Source organism: Solea senegalensis, linkage group LG20 (genome assembly GCF_019176455.1).
Source record: "Solea senegalensis isolate Sse05_10M linkage group LG20, IFAPA_SoseM_1, whole genome shotgun sequence".
NCBI classification, from domain to species: domain Eukaryota; kingdom Metazoa; phylum Chordata; class Actinopteri; order Pleuronectiformes; family Soleidae; genus Solea; species Solea senegalensis.
The window spans coordinates 13,243,666-13,256,709 of NC_058039.1; the positions used below are offsets into that span (position 1 = coordinate 13,243,666).

The 13,044-nt window shown below is 41.2% G+C and overlaps 1 protein-coding gene across 18 annotated transcripts in view; it reads right to left on the reverse strand.

The window, feature by feature from the left end:
• Positions 1 to 13,044, reverse strand: part of macf1a (microtubule actin crosslinking factor 1a) — a 200,950-nt gene that overhangs the window by 99,488 nt on the left and 88,418 nt on the right. For all 18 annotated transcript variants that reach the window (XM_044052296.1, XM_044052300.1, XM_044052307.1 and 15 more), the window contains exons 6-17: positions 7,318 to 7,484; positions 6,576 to 6,688; positions 5,796 to 5,902; positions 5,553 to 5,672; positions 4,861 to 4,956; positions 4,336 to 4,463; positions 3,535 to 3,628; positions 3,026 to 3,180; positions 2,103 to 2,406; positions 1,275 to 1,403; positions 1,107 to 1,184; positions 246 to 407 (exon numbers count right to left, since the gene is read on the reverse strand). In XM_044052296.1, the coding sequence (XP_043908231.1) occupies positions 246 to 407; positions 1,107 to 1,184; positions 1,275 to 1,403; positions 2,103 to 2,406; positions 3,026 to 3,180; positions 3,535 to 3,628; positions 4,336 to 4,463; positions 4,861 to 4,956; positions 5,553 to 5,672; positions 5,796 to 5,902; positions 6,576 to 6,688; positions 7,318 to 7,484 (1,653 nt within the window). The remainder of the gene's footprint in view (positions 1 to 245; positions 408 to 1,106; positions 1,185 to 1,274; positions 1,404 to 2,102; positions 2,407 to 3,025; positions 3,181 to 3,534; positions 3,629 to 4,335; positions 4,464 to 4,860; positions 4,957 to 5,552; positions 5,673 to 5,795; positions 5,903 to 6,575; positions 6,689 to 7,317; positions 7,485 to 13,044) is intronic.

The following is a 13,044-nucleotide window of genomic DNA, read 5'->3' on the forward strand; positions in this document are numbered from 1 at the left end:
CACATCTGTGTCACTTCTGACTTCAAAAGTGACACAAACCGTTTGTTTTTGGGGTTTTCTTGCTCCCGTTCAAACAAAGCTCATACAGTCCAGCTCATAAAACGAAATGAATCAATTCCCAATATGTATAATGTATAAATATATAGGATTTGGTTTTAATAAGAACTGGTAACAGAGGCGTTACTGACAAACAATCCATATTTCCTGGAATACCATCGATGTTCAACATCCACCCCTCTACTCACGCTGTACAATTCTCTCTTTGCGCTCATGTTGGCGTTGCTCTCGCTCCAGTCGTAGGCGATTTCCTCCTCCTCCCTCTCGTTGAGCCAGATCAGCTCCTCAGTGCAGTGCGACACGAACGCGTGCAGGCTCTCCAAGCTCCGCAGGCGCCATGACGAGTGTTCCTACGGCAACCACGGAAACACATGGCGTTGTCATACGTGCGTATTCCGCACTTACACAGAGAGACAAAAACTAAGTGAAGCAGACAAAATATTAATTTAATGTAAATGTATAAGAATTCACAGATTCTTTATCAGAGGAAATATTTTAAAACACAAAATGTTGTATAAATTCACTTCTCTTTTTAATTTTTTGTGGTACACATATTACACTTTTATTAAAGTCTTAAAAGCACAAATACTTGTTTTACTTATTTATTTCCATTGTATTGCAGTATAGAAATTAAACTACTTCTGAGCTCACTTATTTAAATGTATAATAATATACATGTCGATTTAGTTGAAATGAAAGGAGACACGAAGTGAGAAGCTTAAACATTAAAAGGGAAAAACAGAACATGACGGTTATTTTTATTATTAAATAAACTAAAAAGGTCCATTTTATAAACGGGTGTTTGTGTTTAAACTACAGGAAATTTGTGACACATGTAGCCCAACAAAATGTGGTGAGAGACCAGCGTAGAGAGGACAGAGGACAAAGAAATAAAAGGAGAGAGAGCAGATGCAGATTTGTCTGCTTTTAGCATGAGAGTCCAGTCACGCAGTAATGGGATTAACTGAGGGAGGAGTTTCACTGGGAAACACACACAAGCTCACAGTCTTCCTTCATTATATTCTAATATATCTGAAATGGAGACTGACCAGTAGTTTGCAGTATTGGTGCTCCAGCTTTGCCAGGGTTTCAGAGTAACTGCCCTTGAAATTCAGGGAAACTTTTGCCTGAAAGAGGAAACAACAGCAGCTCCATTTAAAAACACTTTTTTAAGTCATATACAGTATATACAAATGTGTGTGTGTGTGTGTGTGTACCTCGTAGCTCCGTGCTTCCTGCAGGCTGCTCATTAACTCCTCGACCGCTGTGTGTACGTCGTTGTGCTCTTGAAGGTTGTTTTCCACAGATGGAAGGTCTGCGCCCCACTCTGCTCGCTCCAACAGCTCCTACAACACAAACACACGCGACAATATTTACACACAATCTCAGCTTTCAGACATTTGAGATGTCGATATGATCATAATGGTATTCACTATGTTGCTGTTTCATACTAAGTCATCCTGTTGGACAGGTTTGATGTGTTTTCCCTTAAATATTAAAGCATTATCATCATAATAACCACTTTTCTGCTTCTGAAATGTGAGGATTTGATGTCTTTGTCTGTTTTGTATCATTGTAAACTGCATCTATGTGGATGCTGAGCTGTTAAAAAGTAATACCTTTGCAGGTAATTGAGAAACTATGAATTATTCTATTCCTCTAGTTGTTTGATCTTTATTTATATTTTGGGTGAAAAAATACTATAAGAAATTACAAATGAACCCATTTCGTTTTATTCTGTGTGAGAAATGATAAAACTACAGTGAATTAAAACAAAAAAATACATTACAAGGCTCAAGAAAGTCCAGAAATATAACTTTCAAATAATAAAAACATGTTTGTGACACAGAGTTGATTTGATACTAAATTACTTTATTGATCCAAAAACTACAGTTAACCAGGCTTTAAACTGGTAACTGGAAAATATAACTGTTTCCTACAGGGAGGTCCTCAAAATATTATGGAGCTTGAGAAAAAGTGAGGCGTGATTTATGGCCCAATAACCAGCAGATCATGTTTGTTAAGCGTTGACCTGTTAAACTGACCTGCGTCTCTTCCACCCATCCAAGCAGCTCGTAGATGAACCTCAGGCTTCCTTCGTCCTCGGATGAAGACATGGCCACCAGCTGAGAGCGAGCCATGGGTCGCCTCAGGAGCGCGGCTCCCACGGCTCCCACAGCTCCCACGGCTCCCAGCAGCATCTGCCCCAGTGAGAGGCCACCGTCGGTGGCTCGCTGCCTGGTGTGCTCCGCTGCGGTGCTGCCCAGAGTCTGAGTGAAGTGTCCTTTCCTGTAGACGCTGGAGCACTGCAGTCTGAGGGAGACCAGCTCCTCCTGAAGGCAGGACACTCTGCAGGAGACGGACGATATAGATTATATCATATATGCCCTCCATTTAACAACAATGTGATTTGTTTTCAAGGTAATGAAAAAGAAGATGCTTTTTTTTTGATAAATACTATTTCAAATAATAATATCACATGGTTACTGTTGTTTTCTTTGAGTTTTGCTCAGATATGGCATCAAACAATGCCACATTTAAAGTTAAATATAATATAAGTATAGTTAAATTAAGCTAAAACTGATGTAGCAGTACGATGATAATAAAGACTTTATTTCAAAGTTATTGCTGTACTATGTAAGGTGTGTATTTATGTGTTTATGTGTTACATAATCCTGTTGATGGACTACAGATTGGAATTAGCCTGTGGCTTTAATCTGACGTTGACCTGTGAATGTTTAATTATGTGTTCAAAAATGTAAATAAATCAAATAAATAAATTAGGCAGCAGTGATCGAAAAAGTAACATGTGAAGGATAAAAGCAGGAAAACAGGATCCTGCTTTTTAAAGCTAGTGCAGGTCATTCTGAAAAAGCTCCACCCTCTCTTCAAAGCTCCGCCCCCAAAACACAGAGAGTCATTATCTGTAGACGATCTGTGAACTCTGACACAGGAGTAGAAAACTCACCTGAACGCCAGCTGCTCCACCTGATAATACTTCTCCTCTCGCAGGACTTTGAGCTCCTGGTCGAGATCTCGGATCAGAGACTCGCAGTCCTGCAGGTAACAGGCCAGTTCTTTCTCACACTGCACCGCCTCGCCGCTCTCCACCCGAGACATGTCCTGGACACAAGGACCACGCCGTGTTAGTAGCTCATGTGTTTAGTTTGTTTTTCGCTTTTTCATAAGAAGCTGCAACACCAACAGGTGTCGGTTAAAAATACTGATTAAAATTAAAATTTAAATGTGTATTATGACACTGAAACTTGAAAATATGGAGATTTGCAAAGGTCCATCATTTGGCAGAAGTTAAAGATAAGAAAAACAACTATAATTGTTTTTTTTTTTTAAGTGTACAGGTTCTTTCAGCACCTTTTCTGACATAAACACTGTGTGTGTGTGTGTGTGTGTGTGTGTGTGTGTGTGTGTGTGTGTGTGTGTGTGTGTGTGTGTGTGTGTGTGTGTGTGTGTTCTCACAGCCTGGAGTGTGTTCTTGGCGAGGGTGAGTTTCTCCTCACAGTCCAGAGCCATGTTCTGAAACTTATTGGCCCTTTGAAGCAGCAGCTCTAACCTGGAAACAAACACACACAACACACACACATACAACAAAGGGGCATGTCACTGAAAATCACACTGGATATATATATTTGATTTAAGCAGATAAATTCTCTGTGAGATTAAAGAAAAGACTTGGCCAAGAAGGCAACAAGAAAGCTATACATACTAATAATAATAACAATGATAATAATAAAATACATTTTTCCAGGACACCCAAGGAAAATAAATAAAAGAGACATAATATGCTGTCAATATACAATAAAAAAAAAAATCACAAAGAAACATGAGCATCGCGAGTGAGTGAGCATGAATCCTGCACAAGGTGGACCTGTGTGTCTTAAATAGGGGGACCTGTGTGTCTTAATAGGGGGACCTGTGTGTCTTAATAGGGGGACCTGTGTGTCTTAATAGGGACCTTAATAGGGGACCTGTGTGTCTTAAATAGGGGACCTGTGTGTCTTAATAGGGGGGACCTGTGTGTCTTAATAGGGGACCCTAGGGGACCTGTGTGTCTTAAATAGGGGGACCTGTGTGTCTTAATAGGGGGACCTGTGTGTCTTAAATAGGTGGACCTGTGAGGACCAACTGTCAAGTGTACATATCTCTGTGAGGACATTTTGGCTGGTCCACACAACTTTAACAGGCTTTTTGAGGATTAAGACCTAGTTTTAGGGTTAGAATAAGTTTAGTAGACATAATAACATAATACTGTGAGTGTACCTCTCCACAGCCGGCCTTAGAGCCTTCTCTCTTTCCAGCATCTCCAGGATGAGTTTGCCCCACTCCTCCTCAAGATCGTTAGGATGGAGGCCCTGAGGAAGTTTGATACGACCAAACTCGATCCACACCTGGACAACGGATGAAGATAGAGAAGAGAGTTCATGTATGTGAAGTATGTAGAATGTACCTTTATCATCATTTAACATCAGTACAACACAAAAAAATACACTCACAAAACTCCATTAAAAGCCTCCATTACACCAGAGTTATAATAAAAGTGGATCATAAGTCAAACACTACGCTAACATCAGCTGAGCGAGAGAATAAAGGAGCGTCTATAATCGGCCGTCACGAGGAGCCTGAGCACAATCACACAGTCTGCTACTCTGAGAACAGCACGGCTCTGCTTCAGGAGACAAATGTAACGTTTGATTCACAAAAACACCCAAACACAATCCCGCTGGGCACACCGAGGTCGCCACATGGTAACTTCACTCGACGGTCGCCTTCTCAGGCCACTCTCACCTCCAGCAGTTTGTAGAGGTGTTCCACGTCACCTTTCTCCACCTCCTTTGCAGGGATCTCCGTCTCCTTGAAATGGACGTACTCGTTGTAAAGTGCCTGGAGGAGGAAGAGGAGGAGGAGGTCAGAGGCCTTTACACCTGAGTGGTCATTCAACACGTCCTCTCTAGTTATGCCAAGACTTCAGACGTTAAATCACAGCAGAAACCTGCTACTGGCCTTTTCCTCCTCTTCAAAAATAATAATCCACATAATCTGAATTCTTCACTCTCTCTTTTTTTTCATTTCCCTAACGTCTCCACCTGATGTCCATTTTATTAAACCGCTGTCCCTCTCCTCTCTCTGTCATCTCTAACTGAATACAAAGAGTCAGATTAGTGTCTCTCCTCTCAGAGTTTTCTCTCTCCTTCTCTTTCTGCTTAAATACTTGTATTAATTTAACTGTGTGTTTAAGATAAGATAAGATAAGATCATCACAGCAGCAAAGACAGTAAATAAATAATAAACTTGGATTTCCATGTATGTGAAAGTAAAATATAGAAAGATACGAACAATACAGCTATAAAACATTAAAATAGAATGTAGATTATAGACAGTTTCCAGAATATTGCGATATTAAGATGAATTAATGAGGACACCTGTAGTTGCTGAGGTTAAAACCACACAAGTTAAGAAATGATGGGAACTCCCCTCACCTTGAGTTCTACAGGGTTTTGTGGGAAATTCTTGTTGGCCATGACGGCCGTATGCTGGCGGCTCCACTGGAGCAAAGACGAGAACCTGGACTGATACTCTGACCAGCGCTGGTCCACCTCCTGATGATGGAGACACAGAGGAGGAGGAGATGGATGTGGAAGAGTCGTAAAAAATACACAGGCTGCATCATAAATGGTGTCAGTAAGACTTCATTTGACAGGGTGGAGCAGAGTGTAACGTACATGTGCAGTGATGCCCTCTCCTCCCTCAGGGATTTTGGGGAAAGCATCATAGATGGAAGAGACGTAGGTGATGACTGACTTCTCATCTGGAGAAGGAACATCGACGTCTGAGGAGAGAAATATGGAGTATTAAGGAAAAAAAGGAAACGCATGGCTGTCATTTTTGATGACAGAAAACCCTGGTATTTGAATTTTAAGGTTGCTTTTTTTTTTTTTTAAATAATGTATACGCCCGAAAGCAACTTAATTTAATGGAGAATATGTCAAAACGTGTAACCGTCAGATGTTATCAGGCCTGAAAAGGCTCTGAATTTAGCAAGGGACAAGCAAATGAAGGATAATCCCACAAATTAATATATAACATGACATAAGAGTGACTATTTTGTTTGTGGTGTTTTTGAGTAAAATTGAGCATAAACATGCCAATTAAAGGAGATTGCAATCATCTGTGATTTTTATAATAACAGAGCAAACAGCAGACACACACACACAGAAGTCAAGAGGTCAACATCATCTAAACAGTCACAGCTGATGGGAACATAACGTAGAGTCATGAGTGGATTTTAATGCGTGTGTGCGACTAGAAAACAAAAGCGATATAATATATCTGCAGAAGAGCAGAACATCCACTTTCACAGTATGACACTCTAAAGATGACTGAGATTTCCTTGTGATAAACAAAGCTAGAAATATTAAGACATTATTACGGTGACTAAAACCATTTAAGAGAGGAAAAGCAGACAGAGACTGGGTTCATTTTTCCACATATTAACGGCTCACCCTCAGCGTCCAGCAGTCTGGTCACTCCTAACGCCTCTGCGATCTCGAAGGCCTGCTCCAGGTTCTCACGGTTACTCTGCTGAGACAGCACCTCCATGTCGATCAGGTCGGGCCTGGAGAACACGAACACGAATTTACTTTCAACATTTCGATAATGTTCTTGCTGCTTTTTGTTTACAATTTTAACAATGATATTTAGGATTTTTGTCTTTCCTTACATAGTGACCTGGCTCAGTAAAAAGTTGACTGCTTAAAGCTGCAGTACGTAAATTGAATTAAATTAAAGTAACAGACATTTTGTGTAAATTGATTTTTGTTGTTGTTGTTGATGATGTTATTATTCTGCCTCTAAGTAGAAATGATGTCACATTATTTGTACACTGGCTGCATCCTTCATTTTATTATCAGACTTGAGTGAGGGAGTGTTTGTGTATATACAGCAGCAACACAGGGGTGGGCGGAGACAAGCCCCTTCAAGGCAAAGTGTGTGTGTAACGATGGGCTACAGATATCGATTGTTAAACTTGTCGAGGACAACTCTTTGTGTTGTGTTGACATGAAACAAATCACTTCCTGTTTGTAGCTGGGTTTGTATGTAATGTTTTCCTTTAAAATGAAACGTTCCACAGCTTTAACTCGTTGTATTCATAGTTTTTTTTTGTGGACTAATGGCAGCATCTGGGGGGAAAAAGGAACACGGCCGATCGTCTGTGACTTCAGAATATGAAGAAGCTGGTGTCACCTGTATCTGTGCAGCAGAGCGTTGAACATGCGTCCGTCGCTCCAGGACGAGGTGAAGTTGACGCAGCGGAGGCCGCTGTAGCCTTCTGTCGCCTGCTGGCTCCATAACAACAGCTTCTCTTTGGCTGTGAGGTCGCTCGACTCACCGCACACGTAGATCTCTGAGATCTGCAGGGGAAAGGAGAAACAAGAGTGGTTACTTGCCGGATTCACCATGTTGACAAAATTCACTTGTCGTTTTCCCCCTGAAGCTGCTCACTTGTCCTTCTGCTCATCAACAATGTCAGCGAGGGAGAAAAGAATTCTGCGTGTGCATATTAACGTGAACATTTCCTCTCATTTTCTCCTCTGTAATTCATTATCTCTCCTGCCTCCTAGTCTCCTACCAAACACTCGTGCTTCCCCACCCCTCCGTCCCAACCTCGAGCTGTCGCCTCGGTTATTCACGCACTTTCATCTTTTCTGCTTCACACACGGATCGACCTGCTCATCCTCCACCTCATCATCTTTCTCTTTCATTTCACAACATTTCCCCCTCCGTGTCCGTCACTGACAGTGATGTGAAGAGAGACGGCTGCACGAGCCAGCGACGGAGTTCAGTTACAAACTAAAAACACAGACACACATGAAACAACTATGTTGTTGAGAACGTAAATTAAAATATGAATTATTAAGCTGATTTGTACACAAATGCAAAGTGAGCTCAATTGTTTTTTGTTTACATATTAAATTCAGTGAGTAACTGTTGACTGTCATCAGCATATAAACGATCTTCAAAGACAAAAATGTTTACCTGCGCTTTATATAAACAGAAAATTCTTCTATTATAATTGAATAAGTCAATTATTAAGAAGCAAAAAAATTATATTCCTCTAAAAATCGCTTTTTTCCTCCCTAATGGAACAACTCTTGGACACTATTTGGACCATTTGTACATGATTTAAATAGTTTAAATAGATGTCCAGGTCCATGAAACTTAAATACTATGCTTTAATGTTGATTTTTAGAAGCAACTAATGATTATTTTCATAAACGATGAAACTGTCGATTAGTTTCTCGATTAAACAAGTACTTGTTTGGTCAGTAAAATGTAAAAACATGTTGAAACCTTGAAATAATGATGTTCAGTGTTAATGATTTATGTAAAATGGAGCAAAGAAACCAGAAAATATTCACATTTGAGAAGCTGAAAAATCAGAAAACAAACAAACCGATTAATCATGATCAAATAATAATGATTGCAGCCCTGATAGTGTGATAATGTGAATGGCTGGAAGACTAAAACATTTTCTGTGAGTCCTTCAAAAGGAATAAAACAAAAATATAGGAATAAACTAAACATGCATCAGCAAAATTATGAATTTAAACTTCAGAATATATAATTCAACAGCAAGAAACAGACAGACGCCTGGCGGTGGGAGCTGTACACATGCATGTTTACTCCCGTGGAGTCTGACGGGAAACCTCACTTCTTTATTTATGTTTTCTGCAACTGAGCAACCAACACAGCTCTGGCCACTCTCCACCCACACCCTTTTGTCTCTCAATTTGTTCTTTTCTGATGCGACTGAAAAGACGGCTGATACATGTGTGCACTGACTGTCATTGCTTGGCTGAAACCGCTGTCATCAGTATTCTTACGTCATCCTTCACTGACCAACCGTCCGGTAATTCCTCCCCTCTCTCTATGACCGTCGTTCTGTCTTTCTCTCTTTCCCTGCTTCTCAAGTCTGGCCTGTGCCAAGAGACTGCAGCAACAGCCAAAAAACACCGAGAGGCGGAGGGAAAAAAGAAGAGTGAAGAGAAGTGGAACAGTAGCAACACAGGAGGAGGAAGAGGAGGAGGAGACTTGAATGCTAACAGTCACTGCAGGGGCAGATTATAATAAACACCATAAACAACCTTCACACTTCATAATCAAACTTTCAGCTTCTTAAATGTGAATATTTTCCGGTTTCTTTAATTTTAGAAACACTTTATTTTAATTGACTTTCAATCAGTAATCAACAGATATTCAGTATCTGTCAGTGCTGCTCTGAAAAATAATATACCAACAAAGAACCAGTTTCTGTCTCTGCAGATTGTGTCAGCATCTCATTAATAAATGAATGATCGACTTGTGATTAGTCTGTCGAATGAACAGGACCATGTCACCATACTGCACAGTACGATCAATTCTTAGCCGATTGTCTGTCGACAGTACGTTCATCGCGTGTCAGGAAGATGGAAATAAAGTGAAAAACAGTGGAGAACAGTAGACATAGATAAAATGTCAACTGATACCTGAACATCTGATAATATATACATCATTTTAGTTAGTAGACGAGAGAGTGAATGTTGTTTGTTTCTACATGTGTCCCTGTGATGGACCGCCTTTGGCCCTGTCAGCTGAGACTGGAGCCACCACTTTATCCCCCCACGGAGGATAAAGTGGTAGAAGATGAGTGAGTAAATTAATTAGTTATCAATTAACACGTCTTTATATACACTAGTGGTGAACACAGACAAACTGGAGGCACGGGAGCAATGGGCACCCCCAGTCCTTTAGCGGTCCCAGGATTTTAACCGACAACCCTCCAGTTACAAGCCCAATTAATTTACTCTTGGCACGACGAGTGAGATTTGAATGCTGCTGCATTTTCCATTCGTTTTTGACAAAAAGTTCCTTTGCAGAAAAAGAACTTGTCTAATCCTGCATCAGAGCACAGTGTGTGTGTGTCAGTGCTGCATCTACACAAGAAAACAAGAAAAAACACCACATAGAACCATTTGTCCGTCCACATCAACAACTTACTTTACAGAATCGTATTATTATTCACGTGTGCAGCTAGCATGATACCACATGACCATTAAGAGTCTGGAGCATCTTTAATCCCCCACACCTCCTCTGTGGTTACAAACACATCCATCTTACAGTGCAGGTTATGAGAGTAGAGGACGTGCGTGCAGTCATTAGAGCACGTCAACCTAACGTCAGCTGCAGCGCTTAATTAGCCTGCTGGGTATTCAGCTGGTAACACCAATGCAAAAAAACCAACTGTTACATGAACTCAACTGACTCTCCTTTAGCTCCAACGTGTAGATTTAGAACTAATAACGAGACAAACTACTCGACGGCATCTAATTAATTCCACCTGAGGAAATCTTTGTATTTAACTTGGATCATTGGTGAGCTTTTACAGCAGTGGCTGCCTTCATATTAAAGGTGACATAGAATGCTTGTTTTAGTTAGTTATGGAGGTCTACTTACATATATTAACTTGTTTTCATGATTAAAAACCTCCTAATCGCTGCAAACGAGCCGATCAAAATATCTCCTCACTGACGCTCTCGTCAGCCGGTTTCAGACCAAAACCACACCCCCAGAACGTGGACTGTGTTGTGATTGGCCAGCCAACGAGAACTTTTCCACTGTCCTGTGATTGGCCAGGTACCTGGAAGTGACATAATTTGTAGGCCAGCTCTCAGATACACAGCTCCCCCTCTGGCACGGTGGATGCTCTGCATCTCAGCAGCAACAACTACAGCAGCTGACTACTTCTTCTTCTGCGGTTGAATGTACGCAACCGGATGTGCCCGGACTAGTGCCCGCACCAGGAGGCGCTACGGTGGTGAGAGGAGTGGTGAGGATTTCTGATGACGACATCAAATTACGGAAGTGCCGATCCGCTTCGCAGAGCACAGAAAAACAATACAACACTATTTTCTCAGCAGTGGCTGAACTGTTTGTTATGAAACTTTAGGGTTTCATAAACGAGGGGATGACGCAGATACACACACAAACGCAGCGTTAATTGAAGCTTCCGGTCTATGTCACCTTTAAGATGTTCAGCTCGATACACACATCAGTTTTTCCCCTTCTTGACTTGAGTACAAACTCCTCGTAAAGCACAAGTTTGTAGTCCTATGAAATGTAAATACAAGGTTCCCACACCTTGGTTGACATCAAATTCAAGGACTTTTCCAGGACCAGTTCCCTCAAATTCAAGGACTGAACTTCAAGGGCAACCTGAAAGAGCCGCTCCGTCCATGGTGTCCGCTTTTATTGATTTGCAGCACGCTCTGCATCTGGACAAGTGATCAAGTCATTTCTGTTTAATTTACTTTGGTGAGACAGAGATCTTGGAATTTTACTTTTTCCTAACCTATAGCTACAACTGGTAATTACAACTCAACGTTTAGTCTACATACGTCAAGCAATGCAGGGGCCTTGAAAGTCTTTCACAAACTTTCAAAGATTTCCTTGGAAACCCTGTATATATTGTGTGTGAGTATGTTCATGTTGCAGCAGATAAACACAGAAGGAGATTAAAATAAACACGAATAAACAAAAACACCACTGTGACGTCACAATCCGGGCACAATGATCCACAAGTATTAAGTAAATAAATAAATAAATAAATGAATGAATAAATAAACATGGCCTCTTTGAAGTGTATGAGGAGGAGGAGGAGGGAGAGCAAAGGATGGAGGGAGGAGACAATGGTGAGGGAGGAATAGAGGACGGACAGGAAAAGGAAAAGAACAGTTTAATGGTTTTATCGGCACTTGAATAAAATGTGCATCTGTAAATCCCCAGCTGAGCACTAAGGGACGGACATGTGTATGAAGAAAAGATGGATACACGGATGATGGATAGTTCACTGAATGACAGGATGAGTGGATGGATGGATGTAAGTGGTGGTTTCAGGCTGTTCAGAATGATGAATGCGCATTTCAAATTCCTCTTAATGCAGAAATCACACACAGTCACCATGACACAGGGAGACATGCGGATTGATTTTTGCTGCCCAGTAAAAACCCTCTTTAGCAGGAATCCTCTATGGAACTGCCATCTACAGTACACCCGTGTTTTTGTGTGTGTGTGTGTTTCTCATGACTCGGCACAAACTGTGCATTCAATGAGGCGCATCACACTGAACACGACCTGACATGATGTCAGAGGCAGCACTGCACACACACACACACTGACTGTAATGTCTCTTTATAACAATAACAATAATAATAATGATAATAATGTGGAGGGAAAACAAAAACATAAATAAAACCGAGGCAAACGCGCCCCTCGTCTGTTTTAATGCTGCAGAATCTGCTGCAGATTCTTTCACTTTCAAGGTGAAGGAGAGCTGGAAGTTTCCACAGAGACACTCTCTCTCTCTCTCTCTGCTGAGAACGCAGTGTTTCACACAGAAACTTAACATCTGGATCTTTTCCACCACTTAAGTCAAAAATGAAGAATCTCCCAGGACGAGAGGTTTAACTTAAGTCCAGTTTGCCTGCAGCTAACCCTGGGAACCTCCACATACATCTTCTTTTAATAAGGTATCGAAATAAGAAACTATTCCTGACAGTTCCTAATGATAAATGTACCTGTCTGATCCACCTGTCCTGCTTAAACACTGTTTCCCAGCTACCAGAGTTGGACAGAGACAGACACACAGCGACACTGGCTGTGACTAATTGAAGGGACGGAAAATGACACGTTTCAGTTTGGACTGTGAGGAAACCCTGTCATTTACAGCAATGACCCTCTCTCTCTCTCTCTCTCTCACACATGGACAAAAACACATCCTGTCTGTGTCTCACACTCTAACAGATGTCCACAGTGATCCAGCATGTGTGGTGTGAGAAAAACACAGTGAGCAATAGAAGGGAAAAGAAAGGGTGTTGGAGGAGGAGGAGGAGGGTACAAAGGATGGAGAGACCGCCTGGTCTGCCTTGATTAGCC